Source organism: Chrysochloris asiatica, unplaced genomic scaffold (genome assembly GCF_000296735.1).
Source record: "Chrysochloris asiatica unplaced genomic scaffold, ChrAsi1.0 scaffold00010, whole genome shotgun sequence".
Taxonomy (NCBI): domain Eukaryota; kingdom Metazoa; phylum Chordata; class Mammalia; order Afrosoricida; family Chrysochloridae; genus Chrysochloris; species Chrysochloris asiatica.
This window is the reverse complement of record NW_006408528.1, coordinates 11,000,481-11,023,009: the sequence shown is the minus strand read 5'-3', so window position 1 is coordinate 11,023,009 and position 22,529 is coordinate 11,000,481. Positions and strand designations below refer to the sequence as shown.

Genomic DNA, 22,529 nt, shown 5'->3' with positions numbered 1-22,529 from the left:
CCAAGGACCAACTGTCTACCGCCTCTGAGATGAAGGATGGCAAACCTCATCTCACAGATATTTTAAGTAGCTGTAAAGCCCAAGTGGCTCCAATTTTAAGCCTGTGTTTAGGTCAGGCTTGAAAAAGGGCTACAGTTCTTCACAATGACTAGGCACCACTTCTGATGCCAACCTGTGCTTTGTGTTTGAAATGGGCCACCACATACGAACAAACAAGACCACCTACAGTAGAAAATACATGCCACAACCAATCTCCTTGGCACCCAGGTGCACACGCCAGCAAAATCCTTTCATGAAAAAGAAAATAAACTTCAAGGCAACATGCTATGATTATTGCCAAAATCTTGAGTAGTATCGTATGATTGATTTTACATTTAAAATGTTTTCAGAGATATATAATCATGTCTTCACAGCACGTTTAAAAATCTTACTTAAGGCAAAACAAAAACACCTCATCTACTGAAACTCACTGAACTTATACAAGCTGCTATCCTGCAATAGACCAAAGGACCGGGTTAGAAATAATAAATAATTTTTGAATAAATCTCCTTCACAATTAGAAATGACGGTGACTAAAATGGAAATCAGAAGGAGGTTTTTGAGTGAATATCCATTACCAAGAAAAGCAGTTAGTGCAACTCCTACTATTTCTCTTTGATTACTATTGTGTGCACTTTTTGTTGAGGACATTACAGGCTCTCCTAGTCTGTCTTGAATGCTGCTAAAGTTACAGAACAAGGGGTCCTACCTGGTCATCTATGACAGGTCAGTGATCAAACACAAGGAGAGTCAGCCAGTAGCCAATTCCATCCATCTCCTAAGAACTACCAGAAGCTAGGACTTCTTAGCTTTTGCTACATCCAAGAAACTTGCCAGTCAATGCTAAATGCGACAATAAGCCCTTTCCACACACACACATTTAGTATTATCAGATTGCCCAAAATCTAAACTCACTGATTTTCAAAAAGAAAAAGAAAATCCATTTTGTGAATACATCTTCTGTATAGAGCAAATGGATTTTAAAAATGTGAACACATATCTTCTTGTTAAGAAATGAAACATAGATTTAAATGGAAATATTGTATAAGGGGGTTTCAAAAAGTTTGTGGAAAAATCCCACTATCTTTTCATTAAATTTTTCTATGAGCTTTTTGAAGCCCTTAGTATTGCCCTAGTGATCAAAGCCTGCTTGTTTAACCAATTTTATCTTTAAATATAGCACCAGCCTGTGTATTGGAACTTAATTTACCAAAGTATTTACATGAACAAACTGGTAGATGAGATAAAAAGAGACACAGTTTTTTGCTGAGCTTGAGAACAAAAGGCAGGTTGTACATTCATATAAAAAAACAATCCATCTGAGTCTTTTTGACAATGCACACACGCCAAGCCAGCTATTCCCCAGCATTCTTCTCCTAGAAGCACTGGAAAGCTTCAACAGTTGCAGCCACTTGTAAAGTAAAGCGAAGCAGAGAGCTATGGTTGCTGACTGCAAACAACACATTTTAATGCTCAGCCCAGCAAGAAAAATATGAAGAAAAAAAAAAATCATACAAAAAAACAAACAAATAAACAAAACCCATTAATTTTAGAAAAGGCCAGCACAGATTGTTCAAAGACCAAACACTTCTGCCACAAATGACTTCTAGTGCAGAACCAACCACAAGCAATGGCGAATTTAACAGGCATGACTTCACAGGCAATAAGATCAGAAAGATTTACCCTTCCATCTCAGGAATGGTTCGCCTGTCTAGGAAAAGACGAGACGCCCTAGTAGACTCTGCCCTTGGACAGGATCTATGGTTAAACAGAAACCTTAGTCCACACATGTTTACCAGGGTAGTGGTGGAAGGTGAAACAAGTCTTTTTAATGTCAAGATCTGCAAAAGATACTTACACAGCCTCCAGCAAGAATTTCTGCTGCAAGTGGGACCGAACCATCTTTGCACATAAACTTATCCCTTACGAAATCATTCACCTTGAAGAAAAATATTTAGAGAAGCTGATGAAAAATATAAAGAAAGTCATTCAACATGCATAAATATACATCTGTAAATATGCCTTTGTTATTTTTTTCTCTGCCAGCCAATCAGAGTAATCAAATGCCACATACATTAGTGGATTTTAAAATCTGAGTTTTGGAAGTACTCTTAACAACATAAATGTAGTTCTTAAAGGGTAAAAAAAAAAAAAAAAAATATATATATATATATATACATATACATACATACATTCCTGATATTTCAGGAATAGAAATGAAAAGATAACTAGTTTACAAACCAACATTAAAATATGTCCTGCAGTAAGAATAGCGTAAGAATAGAAACATATTCAGAACAGACTAAAAGCATGTTTAATGCTAAAGATAATTTTATAAGGTTTGATTAAAAATCACTTTCAAGGTTTCTAACTAGACAATCTAATACAGCATTTATCATTGTGAAGAAATTGGCTAGCAGTTTTATCATTTTAAGTAGAAATTCAGTATCTAAAAAATTTTTCAAGGATTCTCAAAGAATGTAAATAGCATTAATTGATTAAGTAAGTGTGACATTCTCAATTAATTTTAAAGCACAATCAGATGTTTTTGGTAGCTATGTGGCACTAGAGAATAAGCGCTGGACTGCAGGTTGGTTTGAACCGCAAGGTTGGTGGTTTACACCCACCACCACTCCTCAGAAACCCTACACCCATTCTAAGGCATTCAACAACAACAACGGCAACAAAAATTGGGCCACACAGGATTATATGTACCGTAGCCTTATAATAGGATGGAAAAAGAAAAATCACAGGTGCCAAAACTACACGGCTCAAAGTAAAATTGAAGCCTAATGTTCTGGGACTTCATGGCCTTCATAATTTACATGCAATATCCATCCATTCCATAAACACTATTATCTGTGAGACATGAGCCAGGCATTGAGGAAACAACAAAACAGATGCTGCCTATGAAGGCCTGATTCCAACGTCAACCTAAACCTCTCCTAACAGCTTTGAGAAATGCTTAGAGAATACACCTCTCACATAAATTCCAGTTAGTAAGTGGCAGGTGTGATTGGAAGAGTACACACTTTGGAGCAAAAAAAAAAAGATTTTGAATTATAGTTCTCCCATTCACGAACAGCAATTCGAAACTACCAGCTGTTCCGTGGGAGAAAGAGGAGGCTTCCTGCTCCTGTAAAGATTTACAGCCGCAGAAACCCTGTACAGAGTCGCTATGAGTCGGAACCGACTCCATGGCACATGACGACAACAACAATAGTTCACGCACTGTGTGAAACCCGCAGGCTATTTAAGCCCTATGAGTCTTAGCCCTCTGTTCTGTAAACTGTGGCTTGAACTTTGCTTGAGATTTGAAACCAACACACAGTAGGTGGAGTCCTGGTGTGGCACTGTAGGATAAGCACTGAACTGTGAACCACAAGATTGGCAGGTCAAACCCACCAGCTGCTCCTTGGAAACCCTATACATGGGCACTATGAGTTGGAACCAACTTAATGGCCCTTAAAACCAACAACACAGTGAGTATTTGAGAAACTTTAGCTACTACTGCTACTATGATAATGACAACGATGATGATAATGCTGTTGGTGTTAAGTGCTGTTGAGTTGTTGACTTGGTTCCAACCCATAGCAACCCTGTGTAGTGGCAACTACCAAAAATGTATTGTCAAGTCTTAGGATGCTCCATGTTAAATGGGCAGTAATGAAAATCTTTATGTGATGAGCACTCTTATATTTAAATTAGCTAGCACCCCCGAGGAAACACAAACTTGCTGTTTCACCCCAGAATGCCCGCTAGATTTGTGTACAAACTCCCTAAATAAGAAGTACCAATTCAAAAGACTTACTGTAAGTTTTATAGCCTTCTCTGGGGCAACTCCCAATAACTGTGGCAACAGACCTGAAAAACAACAAAAAGCAAAAGTATATGAAATAAATTAGCATTAACGCAACAAATCAACAGCTATACAGAAGGGATCACCACCTACATACCGGGGCAATCTTGGCAGCAATTTTCTGTTATTACCTTTAATGAGAATACTTGAAATGGAATGTTGAAGTACTAACTTCTAACAGCCACATCAGGCCTGAGAAAAATTCCCTCTCACATTCTGGATCGTTTGCACTTTCAGTAAATCTACGGTATTAGCAATATCGGAAATCTCATTATTCCAAAAGAAGCTTGCTCCTTTTTCTCCTGCCCTCATAGTCATGGACTTTACTGTATATATATATATATATATATATATATATATATAATTTTTTTTTTCTAACACTTTTCTTATTCCAAATACATGCCCACAGTTCAGCCATTTATTCATTTCACAGCAGTAACTCGGTGACGAACACAAGCAAACAGGGTTCTTGCTCTGACAGACCTCAGGTGGCAGTAGGGGAGAGGCCTTTCTGAGGAGGTGACAATTCGGAAATAGCCTGGTGTGTTTGAAGATGAGGGAGAATATTTCTGATGCAGCAAGCATGGGGGAAAGCGGCCTGAGGTGGGAGGGGGCAGATGCACTGGGCACGTTGTAGGCCAGGATCCTGGGCTTGATTTATTCTAAGTTAGATGAGAAGTAATTAGAGGGTTTAAGTAGGGGAGTGATGTGGTGATTCATATTTTAAAAAGAGAACGGCAGCTGCTGTGTGGAAAATAGAATATACTGGGGTGTGTTTGTGTCTATGTGTGTGTGTGTCTGTCTCAGAAGGGCAGGTTGTGAGACAAAATCTGGGTCTGACTATCACTGCTAGGCCTTTAGCTTGAACTACTGGAGGAACTGAGCAAGTCTGAGAAAAGTAATAGATCAGGGTGAAAAGTGAAAACTGAAGGCTGTTTTGTATACATGAAGCTAAGTGAGAATTAAGTAAAATTCAGAGTATAAGGTGGAAGGTGTGGCCTTTGCCAGGAAAGAATCTCTTTTAGGTTAGGTACGGTAGGGGGCCTATATAGCTGAACTAAAAAATATTATAGTTCTCATTTGTTCTTTCTATGAAATGAACAAAAACAAACAAACAAGACTTTTCTTGGATACACATTAAAGTATCCCCTAAGATCAGAATATATTATATACATCTTGCATCACACTGCTGTCTCAGAGAGGGACAACAGGGCAGTTAAGTACAGATTTCCAGTTCATCTACACAAGGAGGTCTACTCACAGCTTCTGAGGTGACAGTCTTCCCACAGGAGCAGTCCCAGGCTAAACGTCACTCATTCAATGGATGTCAACATACGGATGGGTTTTATTGGATAGTACAAAGCCGCTCTGGTAGCGTAGTGGTTACTAATCGGGCTGTGAACCTCAAGGTCACCAGTTTGAAACTACCATCTCTTTCACAGGAGAAAGATGAGGCTTTCTGCTTCCGTAAAGATTTACAGCCTCAGAAGCCCTGTACAGGGGTTGCTATGAGTCGGAACCGACTCTACAGCACATAACCACCACCACCACCACATAAGTCTCAAACATAATTTGAGCTTCTCATAAAGAGAAATAATAGGAGTCCTGGTGGCTCAGTGGATTAATCATTGGGATGCTAATTGAAAAGCCAGTGGTTCAAACCCACCAGCAACTCTACAAGAGAAAGATGAGGCAGTCTGCTCCCTTAAAGGTTTCTGGCCTCAGAAACTCTATGGAGCATTTCTTCACCAAGCACTCAGCTGGTCAGTGTTGGAGCTGTGGTTTCAAATCTAAGCTATCTTACTAAAGACTATGCTTCTACATACCATTCAACTTTGTTACATGCATAATATGCAACCAGGTCTGCATCTCACACACAGCCTCATTCCTTCATTTAGATAACTGGCCTAGAGCCTATAAGCATTTGAGTTTGCAACCTCTTCTTTAGAAAGCCATATGTTTGAGTCTCCCTCAGTCACAGGACAACAGTTGACACCTAAAAGAAGTAGACACCTAAAACTGTGCAGCCAGTGCGTTCAACAACCTAGGCCCTATCAGGATTCTTCTCTCAGGACCATGACTAAGGCAGCCTTTAGCGACAAGGGAGAGAGCACAGAGACAGAAACTGAGGAGATGACTGGGTGTAGTCAGTGATCTGAAGCCATGTATAAGCACTGCCATGAGGAAGTCACTGTCGTTACGTTCTGTGCTGTTGAGTCAGTTCCAACTCATAGCGACCCTGTATAGGGTTTCTAAGGCTATAAATTTTCATGGAAGCAGAAAGCCTAATTTCTCTCCTGCAGAGTAGCTGGTGGGCTCAAACTGCAGACTTTATGGTTAGGAGTCCAGTAAGCAAAGTCAGTGAAAAAAGAGTGCAGAGCAAAAGCAATGAAAACAACAAAGAGAGAGTATGCACCATACAAAAGATGCAGTTCAGGCTCCAATGGAACCCCTGGCCTCGGATGTCCATGAGATTTCTAACTTCTCTCTCTCAGGAATTCTTACGATAGGTCCCCTTGTACACTCACTAGCTTGAGTGGATTCCGCTCTTTACAATCCAAATGACTTGATGCAGCACACGAGGAAAAACAGGAATACGGAACTATGTGGGCAAAACAATTACTCTTCAAAGTAATTGTAGAACTCTTGCTTTCTGTGCCAGAGACCTGGGTTCAATTCCTAGCCAATGCACCTCAAGGGCAGCAACCATTGCCTGTCAGTGGGAGCTTTCTGAGTTGCTATGAGGCTGAACAAGTTTCAGCTGTGCTTCCAGACGAAGATGGACTAGTAAGAAATGTCTGGTGTCTATTTCCAAAACCATCTATTTGAAAGTAGATGGAACACAGTGGTCCAATCTGCAGCTGATCATGTGGATGGAGCGTTTTATTCCACTGTGCATGGAAAAACCACGACTCAGGGCCCAGCTAGCAACAACACTCTCTCAAACAAACTACACTCACTTTTTAAATCTGTTAATAAGATACCTAGAATATGAGAAAGGGTTTAGTATTACTTCATGAAAATATACCAAGAATTTCCACTAATAAAATGTGGGAAAAAGATGTCTAAACTATATCTTAACTTTTATAATTTCTGTTTTACTCTCTGCATTCAGGTCAAGTATCAAAATGTTTAGTTAAATATTTACTTGTTGGATATATTTTTCTCATCATTAAATTATAGACTAAAATATAGACTAAAACTGCGGATGGGTTAAAAGCAATGCGATTTAAATAATGATCTCTTGTCTCCATAACTAGCCTGTGACAGTCTTTTTAAATGACTGATAAAAAAATGGCTATGCAGTCAAATAACTACAGTGTTAGATGTAATCACTTCAGCCAGCATTTCAAGCTATTTGAGATCTTTCTCGTGATACATTTAGTAATGCAGTTAAAAGCAAAACTAACCCCAAACAACCACTACCACCACCATCTTTAAAACTAAGGTAAGAAATATTGATTTGTTCAGCAAACGTTTGTTGAATACCATCTGTGTGCCTGATCTTGGAGCCAGGATGCACACAGCAAGAACTGTGCTTTTCCTTGAGAAATTCTCACTTTAGAGGGAAAAGAAATAAAGGAAACCCTAGGTGTCTCCAAGTGTCAGAAAGGGGACAGACTATCAAAAACACAGTGCAAGGGACATAGTCCAAGGCATTGAAGTGTTAGGGAAACAGAGAAGAGAGACCCAGCCATTTGACTTGCAGGGTTTCAGGGGAAGGACATGCATCAAAGACGAGGAGGTATTTGGGTTGGGACTTTAGGGATAAGCAGATGTTCACCACAGAGAAGAGATGTGAGGAGAATGGAAGACAAGGAGATCCAGGCAGAGGGAATAGTGCACTCAAGGACACCAAAATCTCAAGAAATTTGAGGTTAGAAGCAAGATCACTGGAGGCTGTGATCACATGACAGACCTTATAATAAATACTAATAATGATTGCAATCATACCAACAACCAATGTTTGGGGACCCTCATGATGTGTAAGGCACTATTCTAAGTGTTTTATAGGAATTGACATTTACTCTACAATAATCTTACTCAGTCTATTTCTTTTTATCCCCCTAAACAGATGAAGAGAGTAGGCTGACTGTAAGGAACCAGCCCTAGGTCACTCACCTGGTAGGTGGGGGAGTAAGGTTCATCCCTGGGGGTTGGGCTTCAGATTCTGTGCTCTGACCTCGGGTACCACACTGCTTGGCTCACAGGCCCACAGAGGGCTTGGTTTAAATCCTGTAACTCATGGGGTAGCTTTTAAATAAAGTATAAGATTGACTGTGTGCCTTCACAGTGTAAAAAGTTTCAGAGGCTAGAGGACAGAAGAGAAGGGCCGAAACCTAAGACAAGGAGAGCAATTAGGAGGCTACATAAATTCTATCAGAGCCTCTAAAATTTCATTACACTCAATGAATACACTCAACTCAACAAGAAGAAAGCCAAAATGCAAATCCATTCAACAACTCTGAGTCAGATATTGGTACTGGACAAGCACGAATCTTTTGGTGACTACTCTGGCTAACTAGGAAAATGAAGGTGATTGGTTGCTGGTTATCTGCAGTTCACTACAGATGTCAGCCTCGACACTATGTTGATTTTGACTCATAGTGACCCTGTACAGGGTTTCCTAGAAGCAGCTGGTAGGTTTGAATTGCAACATTGTGGCTCAAAGTCCAGTCTTTATTCTACGGAGCCATACCATGAGTCCTTGACACCATTGGTCTTGTGTAAAGGTCCTTTGAGAGGGGTCATAATCTGTGGGACAATGAAAACCACAGAAGCAGGAGTCCCCATAGCTCGTTTTCTACATGGACTTCATAGAAGGAAGGTATAAATAACACGGTTCAGTAATACCTAAAACAGCCAAACAGTTAAGGCACTTCACTGTGATCGCATTTAAGTTTAAAGGATGTATATGTTTGACATCTGTGTAACTCAGCAGAAAATTTAGGCCTCTAAAATAAAATGTTTCTTTTAGGTGCTGGAAACTTATTTCAGCTATTAGAAACAGAATGGATGTGTGTGTTCTTTCTTTCTAACTCGTCAAAACAGCAGTATATTTTCCAACTGCCTCAAATGAAATTTATTAGTGTGGTCACTTTTCTATCCTTCTCTTTTAGTTCAGCTCCATCAGCACATATGGCAATACTTCCTTGGCAAAGTTTACGTTACCAGGAGGCTGCTAATGCGAGAAAAGATTTACAGGGCACAATATTAATATGGTTATTTTGTCCTCAAATTTCATAGGATTGAGATGTAAATTACACTGTCCCCTCTGATTTTATTCCCTTGGGCAGCCAAATAAGAAGTAAACTAGAGGTGTAGGAAGTATGTCCATATCAGAAACCTTCAACTTAACCTTCATATAAAAAATCCCATTGCTGTTGAGTTGACTCAAATGTGTCATAGTAGAACTGTACTCCATACAGTTTTCATTGGCTTATTTTTCAGAAGTAGATCACCAGGATTTTCTTCTGAGGGGCCTCTAGATAGACTAGAACCTCCAACATTTCATTTAGCAGCCAGATATGTTAACTGTTCATAACATGCAGGGACTCTAAGCTTCATGATGGTGGCAGTGGTGGTATGCTGTGGAGCTGATTACAACTCATAGCGATCCTGTACAGGGTTTCATTGCAATGTCGGCAGTTCAAACCCACCAGCTGCTACTTGGAAACCCTATACAGGGTTGCTATGAGTAGGAACCAACTCGATGGCACTTAACAAGAACAACATGGTATGTCTGAGAAGTCCTAGTGCCACAGTGGTTAAGTACTCAAATGTTAATGAAAAGGTTCAAGGTTGGAACCCACCAGCTGCTCCACTGGCAAAAGCTGTGGCAGTCAGTTTTCAAAAAGATTACAGTATCTGAAACTGTATGGTACGGTCCTACCATGTCCTTTACCTACTGCCATCAAGTGGATTCCGGCTCCTAGTGACCCCATAAGACAGAGTGGAACTGCTCCTCTGGGTGTCTGAGACTGTAAATCTTTATGGGAGCAGATGGACTCATCTTACTCCACTGGAGTGGCTGTTGTTGGGTTTGAACCACTGACCTCGAGGTTGGTAGCCAAACACTTAGCCCACTGCACCTCTAATCTCTAGGACTCTTTCCGGAATTGAAAGGAAGGCAAACAGCTTTATGCTATTCTTTAGTTTTAAGATCTTAGAAGTCTAATTTTAGAAGCTGTTGGAAGGACTACAACAGAAACTCATTAATAATGTTGGCATAATTAAAGCTATTTATTTCTAAAGACTTGGCAGCAAAGTGAATAGGTTGGATAGGAGCTTTGGAGGCAGACAGGCCTGGGTTGGAAATCTAGCTTTGCATCTCTTTCATACTGGATGATTCTGACTAAGTTTTATTCACTGGTAAAACAAAATGCGACCTACTATTCACGGGTTTGCTATAGCTGCTGTTCAGTACTGTTGAGTCCGACTCATAGCATCTGTGTACGGTTGCCGAGGAGCAGCTGGTAACGAGATAATATGCATCATGAGTCAGACACATTGTTACCAATCTATGCTATACACTGTGCTTTGAAAGGTCACATTTCTCTCTATCTATCTTACAAAAAAATTACTTGTTATTGTGAATTGAGTGAAAGTTAACAGAAAAGCTCATCAGTTTTACATTCAACAAATCATACAATTTGTTTTATTTCAGGGATTGCAATCCCCTTCCAAGCAACAGTGTTATCCCATTTCCTTCTGTTTCCATTCCATCTCTTCTCAACTTTGTCTTCAGGTATATGTTGTCCTTTTGATCTGGAATGACTGACTATTCCACAGTGAGCATTCCCTGCTAGTGTTGCTGTTCCCCCTATATACCTGTCTACTGCTTAACTGAAAATTGGGGCATGAGGGTGAGTTCCATTCCAGAGCTCAAGGGGGTTGAGGACCATAATCTCAGGTTCCTCCAGTCTCTTTCTGACAAGTAAGCCTGGTCTTCGTATATAGATAATTTTGAATTTCATTCTACATTTTCTCCCACTCTATTTAGGACCTTCTAATGTGATCCTTTTCAGAGTAGCTGGGTGTGGTAACTGGGCATCAGCTAGTTCTTATGGTCACAATCATGGTAACTGGTGTTCACCTGCTCCACGGGTCCATTGGTCCACTGGACTAATTGATTTCAACCATCTTCAATTTTCATCACTGTTCGTTCTTCTGCATGTGGAGATACCATTAGTTGCAACCTACCTACATGGCTGCTCATGATCTTTTAAGATCCTAGCCACTACACATTAAAGTAGGATGTAGAATATGTTCACTTATGCCAAGTGTAGCACTGTAGGATCAGCACTGGACTGTGAATCATAAGGTTGGCAGTTCAAATCCACCTGCTGCTTCTTGGAACCCCTATACAAGGGTTGCTATGAGTCAGAACCAACTCAATTGCACTTAACAACAACAACCTATCTTTTAAGGAAGGTTCTTGATTCTTTTCTCATTTACAAGAGACAATTCAGCATGACTATGTTCACAGACCAGAATTAGGCTAAGGAGTCCAATGCTGTCCCATGTCCCATGACAGAATATGCTGAACAATGAAGGATCAAGTAGTTAGGATCAAGTGGTACGCTTAGGAAAAGATATAACAACACATCTTCTACTATATTTTTTAACTAAAATAAAATCTTTCCATTGGAAACTTAAGCATATCTCAGGCTCTGCTGCTGAGCAACTTTTTGTAATCTAATGTCTCCTGAATGGCAAATCTGACAAGTGGCTGTGAGGATGGATTCTAGAAGCAGACTGTTAGTTTGCACATGGTAAGTAGCACAGAACAGTTTTGTTGTTAATTTATTTGTATTTTCATCATTATTACTATCTGTTGTCTCCTCCTTAATAGAAACTGGCATATAGAGAAGTTAAGTGGCTTGCCTCGTGCCACAGCTATTTTGTAAATATTTAATAGCACTGAGATCTGAATTCAGGTCACCCTTTCCCAAACCAGGGCACTGTCTTCTAATGCTCAGCTTCTCCCTTGGGTGGATTTATGACTTTTTTTTTTTGCCCTTGGGAGGCATTCCCCTCCAACTAGACTGTTCTGAAATTTTCTCCTTAATTTGTGGTGGGCCAGTCCTCTCTGCAGTGATTGTCCTTTTCACACAACAAAAGGAGGTGACCAACAGGTCGGCACCTCACGCCTCCATGTCTTTCTCTCGCCATCATGGTCACACTGTAGGTTGGAAACTGGTGAACAAGCAAAAGCCAGGGAATACATAAGGAACAAGGCAAAGGTAAAGCAGTAGACCAGACTCTAGAGCAACTATCCTTAACGTGGCCGGTGTTTCAAACAACCATGCTGAATAAGACAAGCAGTAGAATGCCACGAACAAAGAAGAAACTCAATAACTAACGTCATTTTTTTCTGCCTCAAAATCGGATGAATATAAATTTGAAAGTGTCAAGTCCAATCCTGAGAAATGTAGCTTAGAGTCTGTACAACAGGGTAGCAGGAATATAGAGGAGAGAGTAGAGAAGGGCAGAACTGTTCATCTGTAAGACGAGCCCGTCTAGCACATTGGCCTGCTATCTATTTCCAAACTGGTGGCAACCCCTGTGATGTTAAATTCTTACCCCCGTGACCTGATTACTGAGGCCAGGACACTTGCCCCCATCTTCTCTGAGAGACCTCCTTGCTTTCAACATCAGCTTAACCTTCCCTTCTACAGCTATCAGCACTCTACTCACCCTGCCTTACAGCTTTTATTCTTGCTCCTCTAGCCATGCCCTTCTCTCTTCACTTGTCCACTGCTCCCATTTGTCTTTCTGCCTTTGACTCATATTGCCCTCGGGCCTAAGGCATTTCCACCCTCCCAAGCTCAGACCTGACCACCCTATCCCCTTTCAAAGCACTCATTACAAAACAGCTTTCTACCTGCAATTTGGGCTGTTTTCCCCAGGTGAGCGGACAATGAAGCTGGGGAGGAGGCAAAGGTAGAGATAGATCTAGGATTGAAATGCCTGCTCATTTGAGTTAATGCTTCACTCACATGAATCCCTGTTGTCTTAGCTATGGCTGACTCAGGATGCTTTTGGTATAATTAATGCTAAAACAGAAAACGAATGATACTTTTGATTATGATCTAGAAAAAAAAAAAAGTTAGTTCCTCTGATCCCTCCTCTATTTTGGGGCATACTAGAAGTGAAGATCTTTGGGAAGAAAGAACATAGAATCTTCAGTTTTTCACTCTAGTGTTTGGCAACCTTCAATGTCCTAGCTATCTTTTCTTCCTGCTAAACAATTCCCCTGCATCTGAGATTTAAATCTATTTCCCTTTTTAATTCTCAGCTACAGGAGTAGCATGTCAATTGCTATTCATTAGGCCAGAAATGAATTTGTTTTTCCTTCTCTATGCTGCACATAATTCTATCTTTTTGTTATCTTTCCCAGTTTTCTAAACCGCTGGGCCCTCTCAAGTCCTTAGCAACACTCCACACCCAATTTAGGAGTTTGCATCACATTATAATGCCCTGTGCTCAGTAAAATTTAGCTCACTGTAGACTTCTAGCTTTGATTAGGCAGTCCATGAACTGTCCAAGTCTTTTGTTCATTCTTGGTGGGTTTACATAACCAGCTACCCACCTTTTGATCTTTTCGCAGCTTTACACCCCAAGTGAAAACATACAGAATTTGGCTGGGAAAAAAAGACTGAAAGAACTACATTTGGCACTCATTAAAGAATTGGTGGGCATAGGACGGGCACCCAGGACTCTGTGCAGTGCATGGATTAACTGTGGCTTGTTCCAAGATGCATCTGTTCTTAATTAATGCAAAACAGAGCGATAGGCACTTCAACCATATTATTTTGTTGCTGGAATGTTTTATCTTATTCATTTATTTATTTAAGTATTGTACAAGATGGAAGGAGTCTCACTAGGAACCCACATAATTTGGATACAAGTATCTCCCGTAATTTGAAAGTTACCTTTACACTACACTTTGCCTTTACAAGAGACCTACATTACTAGGTCTTTCACTAACTGAAATAAATCCTAAGAGGGTTTTTGCTTTTACTGAAAAGGTGAAAGGTGAAACTAGTGCTAAGTGTCTGTTTTGCAGTAAATCATTAGAGGCCGTGTGCAGCAGGAGTGGCAGAGCCCAGTTCCATCCCCAGAAACTACACTCACATCTCAGCATCAAGCCACCGTAACTCTGAACTGAGTCTGTGAGCGTCTGCACTCTATCTCGATTTATCTTGTGCATCTGTTAGCAAAATGTGTTCACCATTCACATTATTTACATGTGGAGAGTACTTTAAAGATGCAAAATCTACTTTTGTTTTGTTTTTTTGGACTGTTTGCTAGTGTTATTTTTAGGAGCACTGGTAGTGGAGTGAATTATGAACTGGGCTGCTAACTGCAAGGTCATTAGTTTGAATCTACCAGTTGCCCATTGGAGAATGATGGCTTTCTGCTCCCATAAAGATTTACAACCTTGGATACCCTATACTGGGTCGCTATGAGTCAAAACCAATTCGGTGGCACACAACTACCACCACCAGTATTATTTTGGAGTCTTGTTGTGGTGATGTATGGTAAGCAATGGGCTACTAACCACAAGGTTGAAGGTTCAAACCCACCAGCCACCACTGGGAAACCCTATATAGGGTTGAAGGCACTTAACAACAACAAAGTATTATTTTAGGTTTTATTTGTTCTTTGGTATGATTTTGTAGGGTATTTTTGGATCTGTTAAGTGCTATCGAGTGGGTACTGAGTCATAACGATGTTGTTGTTGTTGTTGTTAAGTGCCGTAGAGTCGGTTCCGACCCACAGCGACCCTGTACAGGGTTTCCGAGGGTGTAAATCCTTACGGAAGTAGAAAGCCTCATCTTTCTCCCGCGGAGCGGCTGGTAGTTTCGAACCGCTGACCTTAAGGTTCGCAGCCCGATTCGTAACCACTACGCTACCAGAGCTATGTATAGGATTTATGAGGAGTCACTGGTGGATTTGAACTGTCGATCTTGCAGTTGGCAGGCCAGTGCTTATCCTTCAGCACCACACTAGTGTTCTTGGAAGGCTTTAAAAAATTTCCCATATAAATTAACGATAATTGCTTCTTCACTTTATGCCATTTTGGCTTACAAAAGGTCTTGCAGAGATCTACGCTAAACCAGTTGCCTGACAAATTCTCTTTGTGGAATGCAAATGTATCAATAACTTTCTGAAATATCATCACAACATCCTCTAGATGTCACCTTGAGAACATTCCAGGACTGATACAGGCTGCTCTGTACCACACAGACAATTTGAAAAAGACATATTTAAAATTCTGCAAGCCTGGATGAATAGGTTAACTTTAAAAATTGTTTCCAATCACTCCAAATTATGTTTAATTCATAGAATGATTTAATTTCTCTTCCTGGGAGATTTTCTTTATGGTTTCTCTGACCAACAGAAACCAAAAGCTTCCTCTAAGAAGCCTTCTTGATATGGATCCTAATTCCTCTAGAATACAACAACATTCTCCCCAAGAGTCCCCTCAACATTCTCCAGTTTCTAAAGCTGCTCATCTCAATACCTGAAGCATCTGAGGGAGAGAATGCAGCAAATTTCAAAGGCAAAAATTAATTATTCCTGGAACATTAAGAGTACTTAATTATAGATGTTTACCCAATCAATTGTTTCTCTTTAATATGACAAGTTGATAACAGGAGGGCAACTGACTCATTTGGACATGATGTTCACTCAAGCCAAGTGAGCTATAAGGAAATTCTCTGAGGATTTAAATACCTGAGCGCATTTAACCCATTTGGAGAATGGGCAAGAAGTAGACAGGGTCTTAACAAAAGACTTCAGTGGGATCTGTATTATCTCCAGACTTATTTCCCTTAATAGAGCTAGACAGCCTAGTGGTCAGCTTTTCAAAAACTACCTAAGATAGGAAAATCAGTCATTTCCTTGTAACAAAAGTAATTTGCAGTATAGAGAAGATCTGCAGAGCCGGTATGATACAACTTCTAAGAGAATCTTTTCTAGTAACCAAACTTATGTGGAAACTCGGGAGATTAAGAAACAGAACAAAAAGAGACATGGAAAGAAATACAAAACTCATAATGCTAAAATTGCTTCTGGCAATCTCTACAGTTGTGTTATCAGTCTGCTTTGGAGTACTGGACATGGTTCTATGGTCACAAATGGATGAACCACTGATCTTGCAGTTCAAACGACTTTGCAATCTGACCCATTAGCCCACAGAGCCACACCAGGACCATGTAGCAAGGGTTTCAAAAAGTTTGTGGAAAAATGGAACGAAAAGATACTGGAATTTTTTCACAAACTTTTTGAAGCTCATATCTATGGAAAACATAATAAAACACTGCCCAGTCCTATGCCATTGCAATATTTGAACCCATTGTTGCAGCCACTGTGCCAATCCATCTATACTGTCGAGGGTCTTCCTCTTTCTCTCTGACCCTCTGAGACTTTATCAAACATGGTGTGTTTCTCCAGGAACTGTTCCCTGTTGATAACATGCCCAAAGTCTCACTATGTTCCTTTACAAGGAGCATACTGGCTGTACTTCTTCCAAGACAGATTTGTTCATTCTTCTGGCAGTCCATGGTATATTCAATATTCTTCACCAACATCATACTTCAAAGGCATCAGCTTGTCTTTAGTCTTCCTGATTCATTGTCCAACATGCACTGTTATTGTTAAAGGCTGTTGCGTCAGGTCTACTTCATAGTGATCCTGTAAAGCAGTTTTGAGGCTGTAAATCTTTGCAGAAAGCAGGAAAGCCTCATCTCTCTCTCCAGATGGCCCTAAACTGCCAATCTTGTGGTTTGCAGTCCAGTGCTTATCCTGCAAAGCCACCAGGCATCCGAGATGACTATAATTACTGTTGCTTCCTCCCCCCCCCCCCATACCACCTTTTTATATCTTACAGAGGCCTTTTGAAGCAGATAGAGCCAGTGTTGCTTCCAAGGGTCTTGACTGTGGATCCAAGCAAAATGAAATCCTTGACAACTTCAACGTTTTCTCCATTTATCATAATGCTGCTCTGTGCATCTGTACCAGGTGTAATCTGTACTAATGGTGGCAGCCTTTTATTTTGTATCACTTTTTATTTTTTCTTCACTTTCAGCAAGCAGAGTTGTGCCATCTGCATTTCGCAGGTTGTTAATGAATTTTCTCCTAATCCCGATACCTCGATACCTCCTCTACTTCATACAGTCCAGTTTCTCAGATTATTTGTTCAGCATACAGTGAAGAAATGTGGTAAAAAGATACAACCCTGATACATACCATTCTGGGTGTTAAACCATACAGTATCCCTTGTTTCTCTTAGTCTATGCATAGGTTCCTCATAAGCACAATTAAGTATTCTGGAATTCTCGTTCCTCACAATGTATCTGTAATTTGTTTATCATCTATACAGTCAAATGTCTCAGCACACAGTCAATAAAATACAGGCAAAACATCTTTCTGGTATTCTTTAATTTCTGTCAAGATCCATCTGACACCAGCAGTGATATCCCTCGTTGCAAGAACTCTTCTGAATCCAGCTTGAATTTTTGGCAGTTCCCTGTTGACATACTTAGTTGTGTGTGATATTAACAATATTGTTGGATAATTTCATACTCTTTGAATCATATTTCATTGGCATGGGCATGTATGTGGGTCTCTTCCAGTGGGTTGGCCATGGAGGTGCAGACAGTAGCCATTGATGTTTATAGGATGGCAAATTCCAGTCAAAGGAAGCAGCAAAACCACCTGTGTTGGAGCACTGATCTTTCTTTAAAACTAATCTCCACAGGAAATTAATTCTAACAGAAAAACTGTTTTCTTTTAGAGACAGTATTCTAATTACATGAAAAGTAGGCAAGATACTTTTACATCTGACTATAAGCATACATGCACGATGCAAACACTTTCTTTGGGGACCAACTGCCAACTGTTTTTCAAAGTTTACATAAAAGTAATTTTTAAATAGGGAGAGACCTTCCCTATTCTAAAATCCCCAAATTATCCTACTCTGGGACTCTTAACAATTATATATGTTTTGATGCAGAAAAAATTACATAGTAAGCAAAGTTCTATAATAGGAAAAGCTATGCTCAAAGCTATGCTCCAAAAGATATGTTTTGAAACATGTTTATAAACTAGAGATATAGGTTGACACCCTAGTTATTGCTAGCTGAAGCATTAACAGCAGCAATTCTAAAATGCTCAGAATTAAAATTTAACTTTTCTTCTGAAACAAAGCTTTTAAGCAACATAATTACATTTAGTGTGCAATCTATCATCAAAAAACCACAGTTATTTTATATGTTGACTTTGTACCAGGGCTTAGAACCTGTTCATTCCACTTTGACCCCCTGCTGAGAAACCCCATTTCTACAACAGATACATTGAATAAATAAGAATAATCATTTTAACAAGATTATTTACATAAGAATCACATGGGGATCTAAGAATCAACTGCAGATATGTTAAAATACAGATTCTGATTCAGTCTATCTGGGGTAGAACTGTGAATTCTCAGCAAGGGGATGAGCTGGAATGAACTGGTTAGAAGTCTTGCTTTCAACACAAAGGTTAGAATACTGGTTCTCAAAAATCCAGTTTTTTTGTTTTTATTGTAACATATATTTGTAGTAATGGTTTTCCAAGAATTAGCCACAAATTCATCTGACTGTTTTCTTGCCTGATCATAAGCATTTACAAATATACAAAAAAACAAAAAAACCACACCCAGAATACCCACTGCCATTCAGTTGATTCTGATTCATAGTGACATTATATGGTATTTCTGAGGTTTCAGATCTTTATGGGAACAGCAAGCCTCATCTTCCTCCTGTGGAGTTACTGGTGGTTTTGAACTGTTGACTTCACGTTTAGCGGTTCAATATCTAACCCACATTACTAAAAGGCTCTCTATGCAATTACACACAATGATTCATTAGTGGTTATATGCAAGGACTAATGAAAATTCTAAGATACATAAAACTTAGTTCTTGACTAGTCAAGAATAGGAACAAGTCCTTTTCAGTACAAGATTGCAAATCTTTTTTTTTTTTTTTTTAATTTTGTTTTTTAACGTGTACTGGCAATCATATATTTGTTCTCAAGATCCAAATTACAGAATGGAACATAGTTTTTTAGTAAACCGTATGTCTTAAAATTGTCTACTAGACACAAAATCGTACATTTAAAAATGGTTAGAGTGGCAAGTTTCGTGTTATGTGTGTTTTACCACGACAAAAACAAAGGAGTACAGTGGAACACCAGAAATCCTAAAGCCAATTCAAGGGTCAACTTGTTCTGAAATTAGAGAAGCTTGAATTTGGACAAGGATCCCAAGTACGATTTCTCCGTACTGGATTCCTGAGTTCTCCTTCCATGTTGCTTAAGAGATTATCACATCATGCCTTTCTCCAGAAGGGAAAGGTGCTCAACACTGACCCTGATCTCTTTGTTCTTTCAGGAAGTAGGAATTGAACCAAAGACTAAACTCTCCAAGGAGGACTGAAGATTGCAGTGTTTGCTCTTCAAAGCCTTCACACAGGGCACATATTAGAAGATCATGCTCCTGAAGGGTAAAACATGTTGAGTGCTCAATAAATATGTGTTTAATGATAGTTTTGATTAAAACCTGATAAAACCTTTAAAAAACAGTCTGCTATCAAAAGTAAGATATCAGAGAGAAATGAACATAAGCAGCTCTCAGAACTAATCGTGGGGTGGGTACTCACACTCTACTTGTCATCCCCTGACAGTCAGCTGGGCTCCTTGCCCTTAGGGTGGAGGCACCAAAGTGGGTTAGATCAATGGCTATTTCTAAGCCAGGTAAATGCTAAAGAGCTGTCACTTTGGTGCTCTAAGTGATCCCCAGGTTCTATCTAACATGTCAGCTTATTCCCCTTCCCTGAGGAGTTGAAACCTGTTCCTCAAGTCTTACAGATGTAATAACAAAACCAGCAAGAAGTTTATGGATGACCCGTATCAGGTCAGCACTAAAGTTAGAACCCAAATTAGAAACCAGTATGTTTTAAGCTGTTCTCTCTATGGGGTCAAAAGGGCAGTTGGTGGAAGGCAAATCTAGATACAACTAAGACTCAAGACCTGCCAGGAAAGTTCAAGGAGGAAAGAGAAGAGACTCAATATTTAAAACAAACCAAATCAATGCAGGCAAACTGAATACATATAGCAGGATCACATACATTTCTCACAATTTTAAAAGTATAAAAGGACTGATACGTAATCCAGTACCAAGAAAAGTGTGTACAAGTGGTGTGTGAAGCACCTCCAATGTTCAGACTTCTGTCCAGGATGGAGGCTCCAAGCTCTTCCTTCAGAAAACAGCTCACAAGGGCAGGTATGGCAGTCACCTTTGCCTGAGCCACTACAAAGCAGCAACTGTGACATTAACCTTGTACTATTTGGAAGACATTTCATTTGAGTATTGTAAAAAGAAGGCAGTGACCCTGTAAGGGTCATCATCAATCACCTGGGGTCAAAGGCCTTCCAAATTATAAGAAGAGGCAGGGGGTAAAGGAAAGAGAGGAAAGATCAAAAGGCCTTTGATGGCAGTTATCTACCTACACAATAGAACCTGCAAAATGGAACTTCTCTGGAGCCTGAAATCTTCTCGCTTCTAAGGTAAGAGGGTTCAGAAAAGGGTTTCTTTTAAACTTAGGTGCTTAATATAAGAGATGAGAGACTAGAGTCAGCAGATGGCAGAAGAGGCCTAGAGGCTCAGGTTTACGTGGCTGCCAGTTTCACGGTCTGTCTCAGCAGAGCATTAAATACTATTTTCTTCTTCTAGAACAATCATCAAAAGGAGAGTGGAGGGGAGAAGTGCCAGTTTGCAGTTGTTCATGATACTGTATTTTAACTTACTCCTTTTTTTTTTCTTTGCAGAAGGCAACCACAGAGATAGAGAGACTGAGGACTAATCATTCTTTTGCTGTTGTACCTATGTCAACAACTTGATCCTCATGGGCATACTGTCCTATGTGCTTAGGCTGATGCCAATGGGAAAGCAGTTGGGGTCTGTGGGTCCTTTCCACAGGTGATGACACAGTCTTAGCCAAGGTGACTACTGCTTAGCAAACCTCAGATGATTAAAGAAGCCAGTGAATATCAAAGGGTAACCTAGCTAGATGGTGAGTGAATAAACTCCATGGGGTTCAAAGTCAACTTTAACTCAAAAAGAGACATAAAGGAGGGCTCCTGTGAGCCCTTGGTTGCATGCCTGACCATTGAGCATTTTGGTGTTATCTCCCAGGTGAGTCATTAGTTGGGACTGGCTCTGTCCTATTCTCAAGATGCCTTGCCCTATCAGCTGGTGAGCAGAGTATTTGAAGGTCCCTGGGTGGAGCAAATGGTTTGCGCTCGGTGCTGTAGGTTAAAGCATTGGACAGCATGATCAGCAGTTCAAACCCACTAGCTGCTTCTTGAAAACCCTATACAAAGAGTGAAGCATCTAGGTGATGATATGAAGTGAGGGGAGAGGCACAAGAATGCCCAAACCTGCAGATAGTACCCATTTGACATAGCCTTGATGGCTTGATAATCAGAAATCGACTAGGGAAGATAAAAACAAACAATTTTTGATAAAGGAAATGACTGTAAAATTCTACAATTTGATGAACTTGACCTATATTTATGGCTGTAGTAGCTCAAAATACCAACTGAAAGCAAAGATGTCTTCACACCAAGTATCAATCTTATCTCCTCTGTATACAGGATAGATAGGGACAGGCAACTTAGACACTGGCTACCTAAAATGAGGGGACTTACAAGTTTTCAAGAGCAAGTTTAGTTTAAGAGCATGCAGGGGAAGATAGAGTCCCCACTGAAGAGTTTTTGTCTTGTCTAGTGAAAAGATATGGGGATTAGATTCTTATGATTCAATAGTGAGTAATTGTTATCATTAACAATTGCTACTGTCACAATTGTTTTGTAACAAAATCGAGGGAGTAGTTAATCTTACAGTCCAGGAACAGAAGACCCTAGGACCATCAAGAGAGGAGAGCACGTGCGGGACCCTACCCAGAGAAGCAGCGACACCAGAGATGGAGGCAGAGATGAGGACATGGAGAGAGGGAACAGCTCTAGATTCACGGAAATAGAAGTACTGAGTGCTGATAGCCAGGAAGTAGGTTTGCAGAATGCACCCTCTGGTTGTTTAAATTATTATATATTCCTGAGTGTTTTTGTGTATACCCCTCTACCACCAAAACAACAACAACAAACAAACAAAAACATAGGGAATGGAAGCAAATACTATTGAATGATGATGCACAGAGGGGATTGTAATCATTGCAATGAAACAATGGTGTAAAGTTGATGTTCTCCCATGTAAACCATCACTCAGTTTATAATAATAATAATAATTAAAACCCTATAGAAGGTCGCTATTAATTGGAACCGACTCAATGGCACTTTAACAACAACAACTACAACAAGTAACCTACAGGCTGACAGTTTGAGCCCATCACAGTGCGTTGTGGAAGAAAAGCTTGGAAAACTTAGGCAGTAAAAATTTACAGCCAAGAACACCCTGTGGAGAAGTTCTACTCCGTAACGGACGAGGTTGCCATGAGTCTAAATCAATTTGATGGCAATGGGTTTAGTTGAAATACTTAAGGAACACAAGCAATGAGTCCTT

At 40.0% G+C, this 22,529-nt stretch overlaps 1 protein-coding gene across 1 annotated transcript in view; it reads right to left on the bottom strand.

Annotated features, from left to right (window-relative positions):
- The window catches only part of SLC25A13 (solute carrier family 25 (aspartate/glutamate carrier), member 13), a 273,994-nt gene that overhangs the window by 71,749 nt on the left and 179,716 nt on the right, over positions 1 to 22,529 (bottom strand). Inside the window, exons 12-13 of the mRNA XM_006834264.1 lie at positions 3,851 to 3,903; positions 1,898 to 1,978 (exon numbers count right to left, since the gene is read on the bottom strand). Of these exons, the coding sequence (XP_006834327.1) occupies positions 1,898 to 1,978; positions 3,851 to 3,903 (134 nt within the window). The remainder of the gene's footprint in view (positions 1 to 1,897; positions 1,979 to 3,850; positions 3,904 to 22,529) is intronic.